We start from the raw sequence: 24,929 nt of genomic DNA, 5'->3' as shown, positions 1-24,929 counted from the left end.
AGCCAGCAAGGAAAATCTGAACTGCCCCTTAAATAAGCAAAAGTGGCCTGATCCAAACTCCTTAGATCAGAAGGAATTTTCCACTAACACAAATATGTCAGTATTACCTGACGTTTTACACAACAGGCCCACAGATCAGCAACAGACTGAACACCTAATGTGATCGCTCCTTATAAACGTTCTCAGATGCAACTTTTCACATCCTTTAAATGTTAAGCAATACAGAGAAAGAGAGCATGAACCCACACACACATACTTGTACCCCTAACAGTGGAAAAGTACATGCTACACATACTTGTAGGGTTTCATGAGCTCTTCTCACACTTCAGTACAGATTCTTCATTTGTGACCTACAATCCTCAGAAACCTCGGAGCTTTCAGTGCAAGACTTTAACCGACTTCCTGCTACGCACACTGACTTGGAGCAGAAACAAGTCAGCTCCCAGGAATGACAGCGCAGGAAGGAGCACGGGCAGTCACTGATGGCAAGTATTTTTGGAACAGTAAATATGCTGAAGCAGAGCGTGTTGCCCTGGAATCTGAAGAGCGTTTCTGTTGGGTATGGAGAAGCAGAGACTGTGCCTCTTTCAAGGACAGGTCATTTCATGCAATGGCAGTGATTTCAAATGACAGCCGCTCCCTTCTGCTTTGTCCCAGGGAAAACAGTAGCTTCATGGTCTTCAGCAAAGTACACTCCTGCGGTGGCTGTTACCAGTTTACTGCACAGACCAGCCTGATGTTCACCTTGCAGACACAGAAACATAGAATAGTTTGGGTTGGAAAGGACCTTAAGATCACCCAGTTCCAACCCCCTGCCATGAGCAGGGACACCTCACACTAAACCATGTCACCCAAGGCTCTGTCTAACCTGGCCTTGAACACCGCCAGGGATGGAGCATTCACAACCTCCCTGGGCAACCCATTCCAGTGCCTCACCACCCTCACAGTAAAGAACTTCCTCCTTATATCCAATCTAAACTTCCCCTGTTTAAGTTTTAAACCACTACCTCTTGTCCTACCACTACAGTCCCTAATGAAGAGTCCCTCCCAGCATCCCTATAGCCCCCTTCAGATACTGGGAGGTTGCTATGACATCTCCACGCAGCCTTCTCCACGATGCCTTCAAACCTGTTATCCTCAGGTTACTTCTAAAAGAACCTCTTGTCAGTAGAGGAACTCCTCACACAGTGTTTCCTGATGGCTGAGATCTAGAAAATAAACGGGGCGAATACTGAAGTTTTCCCACTGAGAGCTTTACATGAACAAGGAGCACTCGCAAGCTTAGTGCTGGTCCTGGGGCTCCTTTGGAGCTAAACTCTTTGTTAGTTTAGCTGCAATAAATCAAAAGTGGATTCACACCTAAAATTGTGCTATACCTTTTATCCAGCTCCCAGCTCGCTATCAGGCTCCACAGGCAGCTCTCCAGAGAGCTACAAATCCCCTGCCTATCTGCACACACACTTCAGAACTTCTATGTGAAATTAAGTTTGATCCAAACAAGTCATTATTTATCATCTGTAAATAATCGTTAATGAAGTGTGTTCTCTGACAGATCCTGAGAGTCAAGTGCAGCAGTAACAGAATAACAGCAATGTATTTATGCTTAAACCGTGACAATTTATTTTCACATTGGAAACCACAGGCTTAATTTTGCCCAGCGCAGAAGGGAGTAGGAAAGGGAATTGCCTTGGGGGGAAAAAATGCATCCTTGTATTGTATGACCAACAACATTCTGTGATAGTGTCTCAGCACTTTTTCCTTACTCAACACGTCACCTCTGCTATTCACCACTGCTCCATAAAAAGCTCCAGAATGCTGCCCATACTGTCAAAATAGTTTTGTATTACAGACACCTAACAAAACCAGCATAAACTGTTCTCCAGAAAGCAGCACTGTGATTTAGCCTTCATTTGTTTTCATTAATAGCACACCTTTTGCATGAGCACAGGTCAAAACTGCTTGATAAAGTGTCTATTATTAGGCAAGTGCCTTTTGTTCCTCAGCAAAAGCAAACTGGTATTGTTGTATAAATGAAATATTACATATCTTGGGAACCAGGAAATCAATCAAACAGAAATAAATAAAGTTTCTAGATCACAGCAATCTAAAGTTACTGCACACTCAAAATCTCTGCCAGCATCACACTGTTAAGTGGCCTACCTAGAACTGGTGCATACCAGTGACAAATGTATTTTCCAAAGCTGAAAGTCAGAAACCCAAAAGCCAGCAATACCCCACTGCTTGGTCCTTGAGACCCCACAGACTGAGGTCACACTCTCAGGGTTTAATATCACACATCCACAATGGACTGGGACTTTGGATACTTGCAGCAATCCAGCCACCATGTACACAAGACCCCCCAGGCTACCAGTGGAAGACCAAGTCTGAGCGACACATGGAAGACACCAGCCCACCATGGCAGCAGACAGCACTGGGAACAATGCTTGATTTCACCCACAGGCTTTCTTTGCTGTCCCAAGCATTTGAAGATGAGAAGCATCTCTGCCAGTGATTCACCTTACACATTGATAAGTGGGCAGCCCACCTTCCAGGGAGAGTCCCCAGGTTGCCCTCAAGGACACAAGGCAGAAGGGACACCACAAGCTCTACTAAAACCAAGAACTGAGGAGTGGGAGCTGGGTTCAGCTGAGCCAGATGAACTAATTAATTTCCCTTGTAAAGCAGCACTGCAGCACAGAATCACAGAATCATAGAATGGTTTGGGTTGGAAATAACCTTAAGATCATCCAGTTCTAACCCTCCTGCCATCAACTAGGTGAGCACCACCTTGTAAACCATGTTTCTTATTTCCTGTCCTCTACAATTCTAGGAATTAACTTCTATAAATAAGCACATACTTAGCAGGAACTAAACCATTATATAAAAATATAAATATAATATAAGTATATTATATAATAACCTTATAAATTGACTGCAGTCTTACTATGACCCTGTGATTTTGTTCCTCTTCCCAACAGTAACATTACTGCAAACACTTCTGCAACCATGGCCTGTTCCCACAGTGAAACCAGGCACACAACATCCACAACTTATTCAAGCATCTGTGACACTAGCCTATTACAAACTCACATCTGGAATCCAGCAGATCTCTCAATAACTCTTCATTTCTTCACTTGCTCTCCAAACTCCCCACAATACCTGGAGCAAGGCCACTCCCTTGCAGTGTGACCATACCAGGACTAAACCTGACCACAATACAGCTCAGCTGGATGTGAGCAGGGACATGGGACACACTGCCATTGGAGATGTATGTTTGACTGCTCAGGGGGTCAGGATTTACCTCTGCTCTTGGCAGACATGCTCCCAGGACAGGCATTAGACCTTACTGGGATGCGGGCAGTCAGGGTGCCTGGAAGGTTTCCATTAGTATCTGTGATGCATCTCAAAGAAACTTCCTAGCTTTGGTAAGCAGCAGGAAGATTTCCAGTTGATCAGCTCTGCCGAGTGATTAAGAGACCAACGTGAATTTAAAGGCAAACTCCAGGGAGCTGAAAGCAACACTAAAAAATATACATTAAGATACTCACCACCCAAAACAGTGAACCATAAAGCAGTGCTATTTATTTATAAAAACTACCTTGTGCAAACCAAGAATGTTAGAATTATTAAGAAGATCATCAGTACATGCAAATGCAATTTTACATTCCCCTCTTTCCAGCAGTAAGCAAGAGATTCATGCTTAAATCGCTCAGTCCCTCCCTTCACATACATCTGCACTGCCAGCCCTGAAGGCCAAGGGAACTTAACAGAAAGTTTAGACAAGCAAATCCAACTGTTTGCAATGAAAAACTTGTGTTCTCTCTCTGTGAACACTTGTTTTCTTTGAAGACACACGGATCACACCTTCAGCTGATGCAGATTGGCCCAGCTGCACTGAAGTCACCTGTACTGGTCTCCATCCAGCATGAACTGGGTCCATCTCTTTTTCTTTTCCACTTGTTTGATTTCCCACCCCCAGTCCTTGCTCTATGCACACAAACTCTTGCAGCATGGCTTCTCCTGGCTGCAGAGGGGCCAGCAGAAAGGATGCGCCATCACTTGGTGAGATGTGATTTGCAACACCACCGAACACCTCACATGGAGTCCTTAGAGCAGCTCCAGTGCCTAAAGGGGCTGCAGGAAACCTGGAGAGGGGCTTGGGACAAGGGATGTAGGGACAGGCCAAGGGGAATGGCTTGAACCTGCCCGAGGGGAGACTGAGCTGAGCTCTTAGGCAGAAGCTCTTCCCTGTGAGGGTGCTGAGGCGCTGGCACAGGGTGCCCAGAGAAGCTGTGGCTGCCCCATCCCTGGCAGTGCTCAAGGCCAGGTTGGACACAGGGGCTTGGAGCAAGCTGCTCCAGTGGAAGGGGTCCCTGCCCGTAGCAGGGGTTGGGGCTGGATGAGCTTTAAGGGCCCTTTGACCCAAAAGAATCTGTGGTTCTGTGATTCTCTTTCCCGATTGCAAGCTGTGGGTATGCGGGAGGAGGAGGGAGGAAAGAGAAGGGCCTGCACAGGTGGCTACAGTGTATGTACTTGCTCTTTGGGCACAGCTAAAATATGCACAAAAAACCTTGCTGTATGAAAACTTGCCGTATGAAAACTTGCCGTGCTTGTCTGTGATTCTCAACACCCACATCTTCAGTAGCTTAAAGCTGTGCCTCAGGCTCATCACTGTCATTCTTGTTTCCTTTTAGGAAGTAATTTTCAGTTTCTGTGGATAGTTTCAAATCTCTATGCCATTTGAACCAAGAACAAGGGAAGAAACAGGGCTTTCTCCCACTGCTAAAAAGGAGTTCAGATAATTTTCCTGTGCACGGATAACTAAATGGGTTTGGATTTCAGCTTGGATAGACACATCCACACTCCTGTACATTGGCAAAGGTGAGTTTGCAAATGATCAAGCTCTGAAGAGGGAAAATATGTTTTATCAGATGTTTTTAAGCTTAGCAAAATTAAAGGATGTCTTTGCCTTCCTGTACACTAGTCTGAGGGGCTCTTTTAGACAGAGCAATATGACTAATTTTACTGCTGAGGTTACACTGCTATATGATCTGAATTAAACATCTACATGGGAGGTCCATCAGATCTGGTTTAGTCCTTCAGTTGCTTTAAGCAACGTAAATACTTTAGAATAGAACAACTGATGACTGTCACAGCTCCTCTGCCTCTGAAGAAACCAGTCAAAAGGCTCAGAAAACAATTCTGTCTTGCTGAGACTAGGGTACGATTATCAAAAAACTTTTAGTTGATAAATGAAAACAGCTTTTACATAATTCTTTAGATGCAAATATGCATCTCTCCTACTACTGATCAAATATTTCTGATTATAGACCTAATATGTTGTTAGATTTGTATTTCTTGTACATTTGTTGTGGGGAAAAAGTCTATTTTTGTACGGTCTTATATTAAGATTTTTTCTCCAGTTTTTATTTGGAAGTCTTCACTGGACTGTTAACAAATTAACTTGGTTTCCTCAGCTGTCGGAAAGCAATGGTTTTATTGATGTCCAGTAAAGTAATCAACTGCTATCAGAGAATTCCACTTGATTTTCAATAGATGTTCTATAATAAATAGATGAGGGTGCTGAGGCGCTGGCACAGGGTGCCCAGAGAAGCTGTGGCTGCCCCATCCCTGGCAGTGTTCAAGGCCAGGTTGGACACAGGGGCTTGGAGCAAGCTGCTCTAGTGGAAGGGGTCCCTGCCCGTGGCAGGGGGCTGGAACTGGATGAGCTTTAAGGTCCCTTCCAACCCAAACCATTCCATCGTTCTATGATTTGTGCACAAACACGATTTCAGAAAAGATCTTTACTTTGCCCACCCCATCACCGAGCCAGCCCCTCTTTAAACAAGCCACCAAATGCCGATTTCTCCAGCACCGTAATATGCAGGGAGAACCACTATATTAGGAGGGCAGAGTTTGCCATGCTCCTTCTAAGCCGCCATCCACCACAGCAGGGATCTGGTCATTCTGTGTATCACACACGGCCACACGTGCTGAAGAGCACCCTGGAGATGTGTGACCATTAGTACATGTGTGAACAAACTCCAGACAAATGCAAATCAACATGTTCCAAACAACCTAAACAGCAACAAAGCCCCAGGCAACATCATTAACTTTGTACGACAACAACCACTTGTACTAAAATAGACATAAATACAATTCTGAGTACTGCATGAGTTTGCTTTAGTTTAATTGCGACGTCCATTTATGTAACTTATTTTCAAATCTGAGGTCACTTGTAGTTTGCATAGGCAGTGTTATGCTAAGAGCTCACTAAAATACACTCCAACATTTGGATGGATCCCATTTTCATTCACAGTATCACTTTTATATATTCTTTATATATATATATTTATTTATGAACACACAGCAGTCCTGATAGTACACTGGCATTCCCTTTTCATGATCTATTTTGTATGGCAAACAACCTGAGCCAACTGTAATGCTCATAGGGGAAGCTTCAACAATGAATCAATGGTATATTGAGAAGAGGAGAAGGAAAGGGAATGATTTTCACTGTTCTATTTATGAAGAACTTGCTATATTAAAACTAATGACAATAGAAGATGGCTGAAGACAGCATCACGGAGATGGTACATCTTCTCCTTTGACAGAGCAGATAGCACATATGTCTCAGAATGATGAATAACATACAAGATAGCGGGGAAAAAAGGCAAATCTACATGTTTAGAAACATGGTAGTAATATTTATACTATCCAGAGGTGTAAAGCACACAGGTTTCCTAGGATCAGACATTCAGACTAATCATTGGGCTGGTATGAAATTAGGTCCTTTTCTGTCCATGGACTCACAGTAATTTGCTCCACCTGGTAACTCAGCCCTAAATGCACACTCTTCACCAGCTAACTGGTACTACTGGTTTCTCTCCTGGTCTGCAAATGGATCGATTTCACTTTTGGAAGCTGTATGATGTAACAGGCTGATGATTAAGGCATCAGCCAGTGAGACTGGATGATGGGGCTCCTTTGCTCCCCCTTGACTTTGGCAGAACTTCTATTTACTGAAACAGAACCAATGGCACTGCTGCTGAGTGGATTCCTTCTGTGTGCTGCATCGTTTGGGGTTCATCATTGATCAGCAGCAATTTCAGAGTACATACATACCAACACCTATTTGCAGCAGTTGCTCCTTGCAGTAGTTGTTCATTACAGATGTCACAACAGCATCTCATCCAAAGACATGATGCCTTGCAAACACCAGTAGCCAATCAGGCACTGCAGCTGGGCAACATCCCAGGGATCTTCTAAGTGAATCCTACAAAATTAATTCACTAAAAATGAACATTACATTGCACAAAACTATTCTTCTAAGCTCTATCTAGGGAGTAAGTCTTAGAGCCAGACTCAGCGAACAGTGCTGCTCTTAGGACCCAGAGGCGAACTGGAGCTTACTCATGTGAGAAACACTGCTTGAGTGCAGCCAGGACTGCAGGGATGGGGATTCTGATTTCCCAAGGTGGGAGGAGAGGTTCATGCTCATTTTAACACAGGAAGACGTGTGGTGGGATTTACAAAACTGTTCAGCATGTGATGGTCTAACCAGAAGCCAGAAGGAACTGCTGGTCTCGCAGCTGCTCATACAGAAGCAGAGTGATACCCAACACTTGTGAAAGTCACACCTATTGTGAAAAGCCAAAGTTTAAACAAACTTTCCAAGTAACACAAGGATAGTCTATGTGGTAAGTTTGCCTAAATCAAAATGTAAGCTAAAACAAAGAAACAGGAAGCAGTGGGGGTTCTTCAGGCACCTGACAAACTCAAACCTCCCCTAAATACATGGAGGAAAGAACTCCTAAATTCAGTAAATTTCAGAATTTGATTTAACCATGAATTTCAAATGGAAAGCAAGTTCCCTGACCCTTTTTTGGGAAACACGTGGCCAGCACTGCCCCGGGCAGCAGCACCCCTGCCTAGCAGCTGAGCCTACCACCCCTAGCACTGGCTGCTGCCAGCACTTGACAGTGACACTGCTGAGGTTTCTCTAGCAAAAAGACCCAAAACAACAACAACAAAAAGAAAAAAAAACTCAAACACCACCCAAAGAAATCCCAGACAAACAAAACCCAAAACTGCCACCTTCATCCTGGGCTGCACTCCCACAGCGTGAGCAGCAGGTCAAGGGAGGGAACTGCACCCCTCTGCCATGCTCCAAGGAGACCCCCCCCTTGCAGTCCTGATCCAGCTCTGGGGCAGCAGCACAAGAGGGACCTGGAGCTGTTGGAACGAGGCCAGAGGAGGCCATGGAGATGCTGCAAGGGCTGGAGCAGCTCTGCTCTGGAGCCAGGCTGAGAGAGCTGGGCTGGGTCAGCCTGGAGAAGAGAAGGCTCCTGAAGGGGAGACCTTAGAGCAGCTCCAGTGCCTAAAGGGGCTGCAGGAAACCTGGAGAGGGGCTTGGGACAAGGGCCTGTAGGGACAGGCCAAGGGGAATGGCTTGAACCTGCCAGAGGGGAGACTGAGCTGAGCTCTTAGGCAGAAGCTCTTCCCTGTGAGGGTGCTGAGGCGCTGGCACAGGGTGCCCAGAGAAGCTGTGGCTGCCCCATCCCTGGCAGTGTTCAAGGCCAGGCTGGACACAGGGGCTTGGAGCAAGCTGCTCCAGTGGAAGGGGTCCCTGCCCGCAGCAGGGGTTGGAGCTGAATGAGCTTTAAGGTCCCTTCCAATCCAACCCAGTCTGGGATTCTGGCATTCTATGAAAACAGTATCTCAATGTAGGTCTTAACAACTCTTCAAAAAACATTCCTACTCTTCACTCCCCAGTGTACCTGTTTACTCCTGTGTCTTTTGTTTTTTCATCTCTTTGTTCACTACCTGTTTGATAATGCTGCAAAACCTGTCTTGGCCAGCCAGAACAGATAAAATCTTGTTATATTTTCTGCAGTCTGAATGGAAAGCAAAAGACAAGCTTCAAAAGTGGCCATAAGGTCACATTCATGGGCCATAATGGTTGTTTTCTGGCAGCCAAACTAGTTTTAAGATTATGCTTTTCATCTGATGAGTGTTTAAGATGATGCTTTTCTTCTTTCTCCTTATCAAATCTTTTACTGTGGGTTTGTGTCATTTAAAAGCAGAAAATATTCAAAAGTTCAAAAAGTAGATCTGAAAACACATATAAGAAATAATATTCAAAGCAGACTGTCTAAAACTGATTTCCTTAAGTTTCATGATGCCAGTACCAGCAAATAATAACAAAACACTAATTTGTTTCCAATAGGAAACACATGTTGCAGCCTCCTGTAAGTTTTTTTAGTCTACTTTCAAATCACTCTGAATGTGTCGGGAAGCGCAAACATCCCATTTGAGCAACTAATTTGGTCCAAACTGACATGGGAACCCTGAAATATTTCTTAATAACATGTGTTTTGAACTGTGGAGGAGCACTAACAGGACCTAAAATACACAGCAGCACTTGGTGGCATTAGTAAAGAAGGTGCTCTGGAGACTGCATGTTGTTACAAGTGTGATGCTGCACTGTTGTAAATTGCTATTTGCTGTAAACTGCTGTTTGCTTCCATCTGCAAACCCACAAACACTGCACACAATTTATGGAGCAGACTTCCACTTACCAAAGAACTGTAAAAAAATGTAATCATGTTACATTTTGAGCTGTGGCTTAAATGTCTCCATGGACACAGTGAGTAGCTCTTATTGTTCACACACCTGGAGCCTCTGGGTCTTTCAGCCTACACCACCTAGCACATGGTACTGAGACTTCGCTATGCTTCCACTGAGTCCTGGATGAAGTGTTGTTTTCTTTCCGACACACATTCCTAAGCACAATTAACATTATATTTATGTTTAACATTATTCCTTAAAATTATAATTTTACAATTATAATTTACAGATTGTGTGGCACATAGCAAGATGGTACATTTACTGGAACTCATATAGAAAAAGAGTAGGAAGATGCAAACTGTTACCAGTGGCACTTATTTCCAAAGCTACCTAAGTTATTAAATGGGAATGGTTTTAAACTAAAAGAGGGAAGAGTCAGGCTGGACATGAGGAAGAAATTGCTTACAGTGTGGGTGGTAACACAGTGGCACAGGTTGCCCAGAGAGGTAGTGGATGCAACCATTCCTGGAGATATTTAAGACCAGACTGGATGTGGTTCTGGGCAGCCTGCTCTAGTTGAAGATGTCCCTGCTCATTGCAGGGGGTTGGACTAGATGAGCTTTGAAGGTCCCTTCCAACCCAAACTATTCTGTGATTCTAATACATTTTTTTCTTTTTCTCCAGACAGCTTTTATGACTTTTACAAACATAACAAAATGTTAGTACTGTTTTCCTTCTAGTGGCTTATCAACACAGAATTAGAGTTCAGCCTTGCTCTCCTCAAAGATAAAACCTTACCTAAAGTAAGAACACTTTCAGTCCTCTCAGGCTGGGTTTCCCTCAGGTACTCCATCCTTCCTGAAGTGCCTGTGACACTCCCCCTGAAACTTCCGTCCCTTTGAAGACCTGTGGCACAACCAAGACCTGGGACCCAGGAGGGAGCCAGCCACTCTAATGTGTAATCTCAGTCTCCCCTCTGGCAGGTTCAAGCCATTCCCCTTGCCCTGTCCCTGCAGGCCCTTGTCCCAAGCCCCTCTCCAGGTTTCCTGCAGCCCCTTTAGGCACTGGAGCTGCTCTAAGGTCTCCCCTTCAGGAGCCTTCTCTTCTCCAGGCTGCCCCAGCCCAGCTCTCTCAGCCTGGCTCCAGAGCAGAGCTGCTCCAGCCCTCGCAGCATCTCCATGGCCTCCTCTGGCCTCGCTCCAACAGCTCCAGGTCCCTCTTGTGCTGCTGCCCCAGAGCTGGATCAGGGCTGCAGGGGGGGGTCTCCCCAGAGCACAGCAGAGGGGCAGGATCCCCTCCCTGAGCTGCTGCTCACGCTCTGGGGGTGCAGCCCAGCACAGAGGGGGTTCTCTGCTGCAAGTGCTATGGTGTATGTGTGTATGCTATGTCACCAGAGCCACCCTACGGGCATCAATTTTCTTACCTACCCCCCACATGATACAGCTTGAAAACATCAAAAATTAATCTGGAATTCAAACATCTATAGCAATACCCATGTCACCCAACAAGAACCATGGACTGCGTTCAAATGGGAAGAACACAATCACATCACCTGTGAACCAGGTCGTGGGGGTTTCCTGTTACAGTGAGCAGTGAATGTGCAGGAGAAAAACACACTGATGTAATCTAACCTCTGAGTTACCTAAGAAGTAAAATCAGGTAACTTTTGCTGAGAAAAAACAAAACCTCAAATTAAATCCAAAAATCCGCAGAAGAGAAAGCAAATGACATACCCACATCTCTGACAGCAGCATTCCAGAAACTACAACTTATACACAGATTTGTTGATTCAGATAGCACATACTACAAGAGCTAAATATTCTGACACACACTCAGAAAAATCACAGTGGATTGTCAGTTATCTGCTATGCCATATCACTGCCAATCTGCAAAGGAGCGCAGCGTGTTCAAGACACACATTCTGCCTTGAAGATACCAAATAACAAAGGAAGGCTGCACGCAATTACAAGTTTGCTGGGCTTCTGCAAAGTAGAAATCATAGAATGGTTTGTGTTGGACGGGACCTTAGAGCTCATCCAGTCCCACCCCTTGCCATGGGACCTCTTCCACTGGAGCAGCTTGCTCCAAGCCCCTGTGTCCAACCTGGCCTTGAGCACTGCCAGGGATGGGGCAGCCACAGCTTCTCTGGGCACCCTGTGCCAGCGCCTCAGCACCCTCACAGGGAAGAGCTTCTGCCTAAGAGCTCAGCTCAGTCTCCCCTCGGGCAGGTTCAAGCCATTCCCCTTGCCCTGTCCCTGCAGGCCCTTGTCCCAAGCCCCTCTCCAGGTTTCCTGCAGCCCCTTTAGGCACTGGAGCTGCTCTAAGGTCTCCCCTTCAGGAGCCTTCTCTTCTCCAGGCTGACCCAGCCCAGCTCTCTCAGCCTGGCTCCAGAGCAGAGCTGCTCCAGCCCTTGCAGCATCTCCATGGCCTCCTCTGGCCTTGCTCCAACAGGTCCCATGTAAGCAATTCTCTAGGTTCCCAAATAATGAAGTATTGAACTTCTTTAGAGCCAGTGACCCAGCATTGTGCTCAGGGGTGAGCAGGTAACTTCTATGGTGAGCCCAAGGTGGTGCTGTGGTCACAGCAGCTGTTGGGAGTGCTTTGTGGTGACTTGCCCAAACTGGATTTTGTAATACTAACTCCTGTTCCATGCAATAAACTAAAATCTTAGTTTAGGGGGAAAGTTATCTATTTCTTTGTGCTTTCCTTGGTCATTCAGCACTTTGATCTCTTGTTGCAGTGTGCCTGGTGCTCTGGTTGAAATGCAGGGTGCAGTGCAGCCTGGAGCTGATCTGCTGTGACTTCAGTGTGTTTTGTACAATTGTGGAGCATAAAGGTAGCCTGGATTTAAAGTTGCTGTGAAAACTGTTACAGTCAGGTCTCTGTGTTAAATACTTGACATTTGTATTACCAGACATACTAGTCAGACACAGACATAAATGAAGAGAACAGGGAGATGGGACAAGGTTTCACCACTGGCTTTGCTCCTTTCCTCCTGAGTTTTGGTCAAGGCAGTTAACTGCTCCGTGGTTGGGTCTGGTATAACTCTCTCTTGTGCAGGCACATTAATTAATACATTGATATTTTAAATGTAATACGTAACACAATGAAGAAAATAAATAGTTTCTCTCTGTAAGAGGAAGAAGAGTGGAATTTGTTCTGGAGGAGAAAGCCAGCAGACCAGGAGACCGGGAAGGTCTGGAACAGTACTGTGGTCTGTGTCTGCTGGGCTTCCATCCTGACAGCCGGCTGACGACTCGAGCTGCCTCTGAATCTGAATTTGCTGTTGGAGGCATCCCCTTTCCTTCCCTTCTGTCAGGCACTGACTGACACTGGGTGCCAAGTCTGCATCAGCAAACTTTGCAATATTTGATGGCCGTGATGATGCTGTGAGGGCTGCAGCAGCTCTGCAGTGTTCAAGGCCAGGTTGGACACAGGGGCTTGGAGCAAGCTGCTCCAGTGGAAGGTGTCCCTGCCCATCGCAGTGGTTGGAATGGATGGGCTTTAAGGTCCCTCCCAACCAAAACCAGCCTGGGATTCTGTGATTCACTCAGGTATCCAGCAGGATTCTTCACCACAACAGCATTCTTTGATTCCACAAGAAATACTTCTGGTATAGGAACTCATATGCTTTGCCTATAGCAGTCTGTAAGGAGCTGGAGGCCCAAATGGTCCTGCTTCAACTAATTCCAGCCAATAAACTGCACATTTTAACAAAAAAAAAAAAAAAAAAAAAAAGGAAAAAAAGGAAAGTACACCAGATACACTCTAATTTTACATTCCATAGCAACTGCTGCAATTGTATTTAAGGGTATTTAGTGATCATGAATGCAGAGAAAGAAAATCAGAAATGGTTACAGGGTGATCCAGGTGACGCTGTACTTGTTTAGACACAGGCCAAACAGCAGTAGAAGTTTAAGCCCTTTTGCTTCCTCCTCCTGCCTCAATCCAGAGGTTTGGTGAGATGGTCAATAGAGGGGTTTGAATAGTGCTCATGTTCTGACTGTGGGGATTGTATTCCCCAGGGACGATCACTGCCTGTTTCCCGTGCTCCCACATTATTCCACGTTCATCTAAAACCATAATGAAAACCATTTGCAGCCTCTGTAGTATCTGGCAGTAGAAGGCAGAGGCCTGTGCGGTGCCCAGCGCTAGGCACACACAATGGGACACTGTTCAGCACCGTCACAGGAGCAACACAGACCCGAGCTGGAAGGGTAAATCACAACCACATGGCTCGCACTTAATGAGTGTATTTTTATACACATGAGCAATCGCAAATGCATACCGTAACCATGTGTGCTCCATGTGCAACGCCCTCCAAAACCAAAGATATCATCTCATCACCTAAGACCTGTCTGCTGTCCACACACAATGCAGACAAGGGGTCATTGTGCCAAAGGAGCACAGGAGGATCTTTTTTTCAGAACCATGAGTATACATTTATTAGGGTGTTTTTTTTAAATCATTATAATTTGGCCATATCAAATCCAGCTTTTCCAGAAGAGTGGCACATACGACACAGGAACAATGTTCCTGCCAGTTTCCACATTTCCATCACCTTCCATTGACATGTTAACAGCAAAAAGGAGGCTTAACAAAAAATCACAACTAATGACTCCTTGTAGAAATATCTCACTACTTTTTTATCACTGGTTACATCCTTTCAGTAAGCCAGAGCATAGAATTACAGAACCAACGAGTTGGGAAAAACCTTTAAGCTCATCAAGTCCAACCTTTACCCCAGCACTGCCAAGGCCACCACTAAACCACGTCACTAAGGGCCTCACGAAAACCTCAAGGAAAAATGCTCTCCCTGAGAGTAAATGTACCTCATTTTTTTGCTGAAAGAGGAAAACACAATTAAATCCATAAGCCATTAAATGCAAACAAAAGGGCAACTGTAACTCCAACTGCTCTCACCTCACACAGTTCTAGATGATCACATTAACAACTGCAAATAGAAAATTTAAATATATTCTTGTTTTTACAATCCTTTTTTTTTTGGGGGGGGGGGACGATGACAAAATACACTATTGCTTAACTTTCCTGCTTTTCTCAACTACTCGCTAAAACTAACTGATAAGATACTGAAACTTGTGGATTATCCCATTAGAGGCTTGCACTAGTTAGCTGTGCCACTGTAAGCACACGAACACCACAGTGCAACTTGGTGTCCTCACATCTGCTCAGGTCTGTAGAGACATTGCTAAGCCATGGCTTCATCAAGAGAAGTGTCACCGATCATTCCTTGGGGATGTGCCTGGGAGGAAGCAAAGAGAGGAACTCCTTTCTGGGCTGCTGGCTCGGTGTCCTTCACATGTTGTCAGCCAACTCTACCCAGAGGCTCAACAGGAGGGGTTTGCACTCTCTGAGACCAGAGAAAAACCACCCCTCACGAGGCAAGAAGCACCCAGGGCTGGGATCCCATGTCTGGAGAGCACCAAGCACCCAAGCAAAGATGCAGTCTGATCCCACCACTCTACCAGAGACCATGATCACAGGGACACCACTGTCCCTCACAGAGTATGCGTCAGGACGGGTTGAGCTACTCAGTCATTCCATGGAGTGGGGGAAAATCCCCTCAGGAGCAAGTCCACATGACAGATCTTGTAAAATCTGCTAAACACTTTGCTACTGCCATTAAATTCCACATGGACAGTATTCAGATGTAAGAAACAGCTAGGTAACATCCTAAAATAGATTGTGCATAATGGCCTAAAATAGATTGGGCACAGGCTTAGTTTTTTCAAATAAATATCTAGAAAGGAATTATTATCCATATCACTTAGCAAGTATAGGATTTTCTAATACATACCCATATGACAGTGTTCCCAGCCACAGGTAAGATGCATAAAATAGTTACTATGAAAAATCCAGTTGATTTTCACACAAAAAAGCACCCTAGTGCTGCAACCGCACACCTTTATATCAGAGTCACAGACTGGTTTGGGCTGGAAGGTATTTAGAGCTCATCAGCTCCAACCCCTGCCACAGGCAGGGACCCCTTCCACTGGAGCAGCTTGCTCCAAGCCCCTGTGTCCAACCTGGCCTTGAACACTGCCAGGGATGGGGCAGCCACAGCTTCTCTGGGCACCCTGTGCCAGCGCCTCAGCACCCTCACAGGGAAGAGCTTCTGCCTAAGAGCTCAGCTCAGTCTCCCCTCGGGCAGGTTCAAGCCATTCCCCTTGGCCTGTCCCTAAAGGCCCTTATCAAAAGTCCCTTCATTATTCCTTCATTCTAGAGCTATTCAGCAGTAAAGACAAAACCCCGGGGGAACCAATTCCCACTGATTTTTCTGTTCTAACACTGCTTTAATTTATTAGATTAAGAGCCAGCACCTGGTAAGGGTGCAGTCCCACTACTACTGAAATGAACAGGCACTCGGGTGCTTGTAGGACTGCTCACCAAACACAACAGAGCTAAAGGCTCAGGCTGCTGAAGGGCACTCCTTAACTCATACTCTTTTTCTAATGTTCCTTTTCTTAGTAAACAAAAATTGTGCTTAATCTTCATAATATTTTATCCTTTCAGAGGCAAAATCTGTGCAAACACCTCTTAAATTAAAAGAATCTTTATATACAACACCCTTCTGTCTTCTATACATACTCTCACGTACCAGTGCATCAAGCAACATACTTGTAGGCCAGTTCTTCCCACGTTACTGTCCACACTTAGTATTACTTAGAGCTGTATTTTCTAAAGCGTACTTTAATTTGGAGAATAACTCCATGATTTCTGAGCTGACACATCAAAACCTTCATGTTCGGGCCAGCTAAGCACTCATGCTACTTAAACTCCTATTTGCAGAAACTGGAGTAATCAGTTCTTTTCACAACTAGACTCAAAGTCTTAGTTAAACACTTTTTCAAACTGAAACCTTGAGGTGTTCTAAGGAGAAAGTTTAAATAGAAGACACCCAGGCACGGTAAACCTAGAGGAGTCTAAGAGTGGTGTTCAGTCCTAGAGCAGAGAACTGATCAAAGAAAAATGTCTGTTGGGCTTCAAAGCCAGCTTTGCAGACCTAGGTGCTGCATGGGCATCCATTGGAAACCTGTCCACTACTTGGGCAGTGGTTCAGAAGAGGGCAGGAGACTCAGAAATGGGGAAGCTGATGCACTTTTTCCATGGACACCTAAACATAGAGCCTATCCCACCATTCAGGATTGAGCACTGTGCCAAGTGCTTTTCCTGGGGATGTCAGCTTTACAATACCACCATGGAAAAGTGAAGGGTGAACTTCAATTTCCATGCAAGCTTCTTTTTTTTTCAGATTCAACCCTTTTAAATCTTCACCCAGTACAGGCTTCCAACCCTTTAGCCTATTTTCTCTGCAGACACAACTGCAGATAAAACTTTGTATTTAGAAATCTGCGACCCAATTGAGACTATACTTTTAACAAACACTTGCAAAGTATTCCTGCAGCTGTGATTGATACTGCAGTGGCGCGGGAGACTCTCTGAGGTCAACTTCAAGTTTTAATGGCATACTAAAACTCTGACATATTTTCCATTCTGAACCTCAAGCTCCTTCTCAGAGCACAAATGGATGTGAAATGGTAAGACAAGAAGCTGATCTAGCCATGCTAAAGGACAAGGAACACAAGGGTTGGCACATGCAAAACCAACTTGTTTTACCATCCACCAGACTCCCAGTGCTTGGGAAATTGGTGTCAATCATCACTGGGGGACCACAGAACAGTACGAGGCCACAAACCCAGCATCAGTTCTGGGACACGTGTGCCCCGTGTTTTTACATCTCTGCAGCCCCAGACATTAAAAAAAGAACTTTTTAAAAGATATAAAATAGATTTAAAATGAAAAAAGCCTCTTAGGTTCTCTGAACAACTTTCAATTTATAGTGTAAATAATGGCATGCTACTGGAGGATTAAAATGGCAGTGATTTCAACCTGAAGACAAGAAGCATTTTAGCAGTTTTATCTTAAGTTCAAATCTGCTCCACATTCCACACTGACAACTCATATTAAGAAGAAAAAAAAAAAGGGGGGGAAAAAAAGTCGTTGTCTTGGTTTGTCTGGGTTGTGTTCCTTCCAAGGCAAACAATACCCACTGAAGTGTCCTTGTGGACACTTTATTGAGGATAACTGGCATGCTTCGTGGGCACTACAGAATCGGTTCTAACCGACTCAGGTTTCTCTTTCTGCTGGGACAGAGCAGAAGAGGTATTAGCAAGGCTGGCTCATCCACGGCAGCTTCTCTGGGCAATCCCCCAGTATATTCCTGAGTATAAATCTTCAGGAAAATATGAAATAATCTTAAATATTGAGGTACTGGAAGAACTTACACACTGTGTTCCTATCTGAACTCGCACACACTGAAGACAATCACGCTGGGCATGGTACAGTTAACCTGCACAACTCCCTCCACTGTGATAACATTAAGGCAAACAGCACCATATTTTTAGGATTATCCTCATCTTAAAATTTTTTACAAATACGGCCACAGCTCGAGATTAGCCTATGGAAAAGAGAGGACTGCACTGCTGCCATGCAAAACCAGGCCTGCATGAAACGGGACAATGCTGAACGCTCCAGTGGGAGGGCACAATCTCCCCATACACAGTACTTCAGTTTTGCAGCGTAACAGACAAGTGCTTTTCCTAAGCCAGCCAGAGATCATCCTGAGCACCGAAGCACCTGGATTAACTCTCATCATAGAACAGAACCATAGAATCATAGAATGGTTTGGGCTGGAAAAGACCTTAAGATCATCCAGTTCCAACCCCCCTGCCATGGGCAGGGACACCTCACACTAAACCATGCCACCCAAGGCTCTGCCCAACCTGGCCTTGAACATCATAATTTTATGCTGCTGTGGCAACAGCATGAAATACTTTTAGATAAGTAAAACTTTTTCAATTTTACTAAGTCACTTGCTTCAGCTGCACCTGGGGCAGTAAGTATCAAAGTTTAAATACTCATAGGGTGGAAAAACAAATACAAAAATACTTGTTACTTTATTTAGCAAGTGACTGTTTGATCCCACCCTACATCAACAGGTCCATGTGGTAAGAACTAGTAACAGAATATCCATGGCAGAGAAAATAATTTACTTTCTTTCACCTACAGATGCAACGAGTAACCAGGTACAGATCTCTAGTGGAACAAACGTGTACAAAAGGACTTGCCTTGCTTGAGAATCAGGTTCTGTCTGTGGAGACCCCTCCTGCAGTCCTGATCCAGCTCTGGGGCAGCAGCACAAGAGGGACCTGGAGCTGTTGGAGCGAGGCCAGAGGAGGCCATGGAGATGCTGCGAGGGCTGGAGCAGCTCTGCTCTGGAGCCAGGCTGAGAGAGCTGGGCTGGGGCAGCCTGGAGAAGAGAAGGCTCCTGAAGGGGAGACCTTAGAGCAGCTCCAGTGCCTAAAGGGGCTGCAGGAAACCTGGAGAGGGGCTTGGGACAAGGGATGTAGGGACAGGCCAAGGGGAATGGCTTGAACCTGCCCGAGGGGAGACTGAGCTGAGCTCTTAGGCAGAAGCTCTTCCCTGTGAGGGTGCTGAGGCGCTGGCACAGGGTGCCCAGAGAAGCTGTGGCTGCCCCATCCCTGGCAGTGCTCAAGGCCAGGTTGGACACAGGGGCTTGGAGCAAGCTGCTCCAGTGGAAGGTGTCCCTGCCCATGGCAGGGGTTGGAACTAGAGGAGCTTTCAGGTGGTCCCTTCCAACACAAAACCAGGCTGGGATTCTGTCATTCTGTAACACTCCCGTAACAGACAAGATCCATGCAGATCTGTCATTAAAATGTGACCTGCTCCAATCCTCAGCAGTTTACATCCCTAGCCTGTTAGCAAACTGGCCCTTGGGCTTGCAACAGCAGAAAAGAGGCTGAAGAGCAAAGGGACTAAAGGTGTCCCTGGAGCCAGCACCTCCTGAACCATGCACAGACTCACAGAGCGTGGCTAGCACTGTCACCAGAGCAGAGGAGAAGGCATTGCTCTTCGCACAGAACAACTATAACATGCTTTGGCCATACCGCTCCACCAAGCCAATGGCCTGTCTTGTCCCACGTCATCTAATACAAGCCTGCACAGCAGATGACACAGAAAACATCTCCTCCAGCTTTCAGCGCAGCCAGTACAAGGCTGTTTGTCCATTCAGGCCTACCAGTGAGGCAGCAGAGTAGCTGAGCATCTGCTGCTCCATCAGCACATGATGCAACTCCCTATTCCTCTTCTCCTGGTCTCCTGTAAGTACCAAAAAGCCATCTCGCACACCGACAGGCTTTACAGCAGAGCGGCACCTACAACCCCAGCTACTGCTCTTGCGTGCAGTCCTGACACTGGGCAACATGCAGGACGATGCCAGGAGCTCCCCTTCAGGAAGGGACCCAGGATCTGGGGACATAACACAGACAGGCTATGACAGAATGACTGAGGAGCCAGGAAAACACAGAGCACTGAGGCTGGCTTTTTACAGCAAAGGTCTAGGAGCAGTTGAGATGTGTGGGATTTCATCAGACCAAAGAGCCACATCAAAGAACACAGGCTCCTCACAAAAGAGTCTAACCACCCCACTGTCTGCTTTAGCACTATTTTCCTTTTGCCTATAAGATCATCTCCATCCTCTCCAGACGGAGCTTGCAGCTGCTTGTCTCGAGCTGCTCAGGCAAACGGGAAGCATGAAATGATGAAACTCAATTTAAGGAAAAGTCACAACCAGCATTCTGCAAACACGCTGGTGGCTGCATAGCTCAACACACTTCACGAACAGTGTCCCAGGCTCTGTGGTGATGGGTTGTTAAAACATGGAGTTGTAAGAGAAGGATGCAGACAGCTTTTTGAAAGAAAAGGACAGAGACAGCAATGACAGGTTCTTTACTTTTTCTTCTTATAGATCAGCAACACCACCACATGGGTAAGGCTACCAAAGTCCACTGATCTACAGAACCAATGCAGACGCCTTATCTCTATCCATCAGGAGTACGGATTGATCCAGCCATACAGTCCAATGCAGCAACTTCACTGTGTGCAGGCCCACCACCACAATGATGGCAACTGCCAGGCAAGAGCAGGGAGCACTCTGAGGTGACACCTCCCTGGCCAAGCCGGGAGGGACCACTCGGACCTTCCTCAGGATTAACTCATGATTTATATGGAAAGATCTAACACCATTTTGCAAGAGAAATCCTCTCCGAAAATGGTAATAAAAATGATCAGTGATATGTAAAAGCCCAGAAGAACTTGGAATCCATCCCTCTGGCACCTGTATTGGGAAGTAGCAGAGAGCAGTGAGCTCCAAACTGTAGTCAACAGCACATCATCAAACCATTGGCAGTGGTCTGGAGAGTACTATTGCAAAAGCTATGGCTCCAACTCCCCGTTTCCAACTTCTAACCCACATTAAGGTTAACACACATTTGATTTTTTTTAGAATAAACATTTACCATCAGAGCTGCTGAAGTTGCCCCAGGGATGAGACCCAACTTCAGACACAAGGACACTGTGGCTGCCAAGTGAATAAAGCGATGAAAAACATTTACTGAGATAGCTGGAAACCCCAGTCAGAAAAGGAGCATGAATACACCCAGAACAGGACTGACACTTTTTATTCTGAAACACACACTGTACATCATGTTAAAAAGAGACACAGGTAGGGTTAAATGATTAAAAAAATGGACAAGCCTCCTTAACAGTATGAGCCTTGCAAACCTGCATGGGTTTGGTTGCAGCAGTGTCCATATAAACACTGACACTACGAGTACTTTGAGTGTCTTAAGAGAGAGACAGGATGATTTTATACAACTAAATCCTGACATTTATTTTTCTTTGTTGAATATTTCTTTGTTCACAGAACACCAGGGAAAGCAGTCACGGACACATATCCAGTGTTTTCTACTCAATCACTCGGCAAACTTCTCCCATACGATTATCTGAGGTTCTGATGCTGTCAGAGGTGTCCTTCTCCTCAGTTTTCTCTGGAATCAATCTCTGGATGCTTCTGTGAGCTAAGGGGACAACACTCCTGCAACAGACCTACAACTCCATTCTGCCCCTGCACACCACAAAGTAAAACACCTTTGTCCATATATAAGCTATTGCCCCTGAGCTGCCCATGAAATGTTTTCTTGATCAGCTACAACTGATCTCTTTTCATCTGTTTTAATCAAAATTCACCAGCATATGCAGGCAGCTTAACTCCTTTTGCTGTTCCTCCTTTCACAAACCCACTCTGCCACCACTTTGCATGAAAATCTTTATTTCTTCACATTCTTAAGTTTTCCAAGTTTCAAGCACGCCACATTTGAAGCTTCTCTTATCAGCCTCACCCTCTCATCTGCACCCAAATCTTAACTGACACACAGGCCAGCACAATTCCTTTAAACCTCGCAGCCGGAACCACACGTACAGAGCACCCACCACTGGCACTAGAGCTACTGATTTCAGTATTTTGCTGCCAGTTTGCTGGCAGAACATCAACCCTAGAGACACAGCAAAGGTTCTTTAATGTTTTTTGGGGTGCAAGGGTAGTTTTGGGTAATATCTGCAGCTTACCCAGGGCCTACTCGGCATCTGTGTGCTGCAGCGGCAGCAGACACTGCTTCTGGCCTTCACCTCCATCAACTGTTTTGAAACAACTGTCAGAGCCGCTTGGAATGAAAGAGTTATGGCTTCACGTCCTGAATACCTGTCATAAAACGCGCTCATCCAGGTGGTTTGCCGGATTTTAATTCCACTTTTTGCACTTTCCATCACTCACGGAGAACTGCCGCAGAGCCAGCAACCTGCCGACCTCCTCCCCGGCAGCCCAGAGCCCTGCCTGGCCCCCCTCCTCCTCGCCTTCCCCTGGCCAAGGGGACCCCCGCCGGCCCGGGACGCGCCGCAGCACGGTGCCCAGGCGGCTGCCCGGGCAGTTCGGTGTATTTTAAAGTTCTCGGCTCGCCGGCCACCAACTTCCCCGTTTCTCGAAGGAAGACAACAATAACAACCGCGCTCTGAAGTTGCGCCCGGCTGCCCCAACTCCAGCGCGGCCGCACGCCCATTGTCTGCCGCGCCGGCGCTCCCGAGGGTGGTTTGGGGGGAAACGAGCCGAAAAGGAGAGTCCTCGCCCCGGCCCTCTCCGGATCCCACTTCCCCGCCGCGGCTTCCCCCCACCCGCCCGGCGGCAGCCGCCGTTACGGCAGGCCCCGGCCTCGGCGCCTCGGCGGGCAGGGCCGGCGGCGGTGGTCGGGGGCAGCCGCCCCCCGTGAAGGGCCGCCGGGTCGCGGCGGAGATTCCGGCGGGGCGGGGGTGCCCTGCCCGGGCTCCGGGGCGGGCTCTGGCCGCGCGGGGTCTGCCCGGCCCGGCCCTCCCCGCCTCAGGGCAGGCGCTCGCCCCGCCCGGCCCAGGTTTCCCCTCGCCCGCCGCCCCTCCGCTGGAGCTGGGCCCCGCCGCGCTCCGCTCAGCCCTCGGCCCGCCCCGCCAAGGGTTAAGCCGCAGGGCTGGCGGCGATGGAAGCACTGTCAGCGGGGAAACACCCCGGCTGCCCCCCGCTCCGCCCCGCGCCCGCCACCCCGGGGAGCCGCGGAGCACCGGAGGGGGGTGGGGGGGTGCCCGGAATCCTCCCCGCGGCCCGGCCCGCAGCGCCGGAGCCCGCTGACACCGCGCCCGCCGCCCTCCCGGTCCGCACAGGGCCCCATGCGGGACCCCGGCTGCGAGAGCCCGGCGCCGCGGTGCCATGGCCCGGGCGGGCGGTGGGAGCGTCCCCTCCCCGAGCCCGCACAAAGCCCCCCCCCTCCCCCCCCCCGGTGACACCGGAGCCCCGCTCATGGCGGGGGGATGGGGGGGGCTTTGTGCGGGGAATCCCGCAAAATTGACAAAACACACACAAAAAAATATCTCCAGCGGGGGAGAGCGGTGGGAGCCGGGCAGTGGCTCCTCCTCCTGCTCCTGCTCTCCAAAAAGGCCTGTTGGAAAACTGCACACGGCGGCGGCTCCGCGCCCCGCGCTGCCCGGCGACAAACGGCGGCGAAGGGCGGCGGGAGCGCGGCGGACGCGGGGGGAAAGGCCCGATGCCTTTGTGTTACCTGCCGTGGAACCAGTCCTTGCAGGCGTCGCACTCGATCATGAAGCGGGTTACGTCGTAGGGCAGCCTACAGATGCAATAGACGGGCACCGTCGCCATGTTAGCTCCCTCCCGAGCGCGGCGGGGCGCCCGGCGGAGCGGGGCTGGCGGCGGCTGCTGCGCGGGGCCGCCTCGGCTGCTGCTCCCGCCGAGCGCCGGCGAGGGCGCCGAGCCCGGGCGCGGAGGGAAGGAGGAGAAGGGGGGGTGGGGGGGATGGGGGGGCTGGAGAGCGGGAGGAGGGGGAGAAAACAAAATAAAGAGGTAAAAAAATATCCGATAATGCGGCTACGGCTCCTCAAGGGCGGGCGGGCGCTGCCAGGAAAACAACAATGCCGCCGGGCTCCCCAAAGTTTGGCTGCATGGCTCCTTCGGCTCCGCGAGCGCCGGCCGGGCCGGGGCTTTCTGTTGTTGTTGTTGTTAAATGATTCTTATTCAAAATGTTTGGCGAAATGCGCTCCGTGGCGTGCCCCCTGGTGACAGTACAGTACCGAGATCCTCATCAACACCCCAAATGTGGCCCTTGCCTCGTAATGTCCTTACGTCAGCTGCCAACACCGCCGCCTTTCCTCCGCCGCCGCCGGGGCTCGGGGCGTCCGGGCGGGTTTATACCCCGAAGCGCGGTGGTTGTATGAGGAGAGCGGGCCAGGCGCGGCTCTGCCCCCCGGGATGGGGGCTGGCGGAGGGGGGACTCGTTATCGGGGGGTGATGCTAGCGGGGTGATGGCAAACGTGTGCCCGCAAAAGCGAAGCGCAGGAGCCCTCCCTCTTCGAAGGACGAGCCACCGCGGGGCAGGGACGCTGGAAAGTAGCTGTAAGTATGGTGCTGCCCCGCCGGCAGCAATAACGCCTGGGGCTGCGGTCCCTGCGGGCACGGGCCTGCGAATGCGCACGGGTGCTGGTTTTCGTTAAGAAATAAAAATAATGGCCTTCGGTTTAGGTGGTAGAATTGTATTGCCACTTTTAAAGTTACTGACCTCTGCCAGTGGCAGCCCTTCCACCGCTGCAAGCAGGGCTGCTGCCCTGAAGGAGGTGAAAATCAGAGCATCACATACTGGTTTGTGTTGGAAGGGTCCTTAAAGCTCCTCCAGCTCCAACCCCTGCCGCAGGCAGGGACCCCTTCCACTGGAGCAGCTTGCTCCAAGCCCCTGTGTCCAACCTGGCCTTGAACACTGCCAGGGATGGGGCAGCCACAGCTTCTCTGGGCACCCTGTGCCAGCGCCTCAGCACCCTCACAGGGAAGAGCTTCTGCCTAAGAGCTCAGCTCAGTCTCCCCTCGGGCAGGTTCAAGTCATTCCCCTTGGCCT

General features: G+C 48.1%; 1 protein-coding gene across 4 annotated transcripts in view; it reads right to left on the bottom strand.

Annotated features, from left to right (window-relative positions):
- PHF2 (PHD finger protein 2) overlaps positions 1 to 24,176 on the bottom strand; it is an 84,124-nt gene extending 59,948 nt beyond the window's left edge. The window contains exon 1 of one of the 4 annotated variants that reach the window (XM_061357773.1): positions 23,589 to 24,176. In XM_061357773.1, coding sequence (XP_061213757.1) covers positions 23,589 to 23,686 — 98 coding nt within the window. In that variant the 5' untranslated portion in view covers positions 23,687 to 24,176. The remainder of the gene's footprint in view (positions 1 to 23,588) is intronic. The other 3 variants (XM_061357772.1, XM_061357771.1, XM_061357770.1) reach the window with 3 other exon arrangements.
- Positions 24,177 to 24,929: the final 753 nt, after the last annotated feature.

This window comes from Neopsephotus bourkii, unplaced genomic scaffold (genome assembly GCF_033783945.1).
Source record: "Neopsephotus bourkii isolate Nb327-2 ecotype Australia unplaced genomic scaffold, CSIRO-AGI_Nbou_v1 NB_923, whole genome shotgun sequence".
NCBI lineage: Eukaryota > Metazoa > Chordata > Aves > Psittaciformes > Psittacidae > Neopsephotus > Neopsephotus bourkii.
The sequence above is the reverse complement of the archived record's forward strand: the minus strand, read 5'-3'. Positions and strand labels throughout refer to the sequence as shown.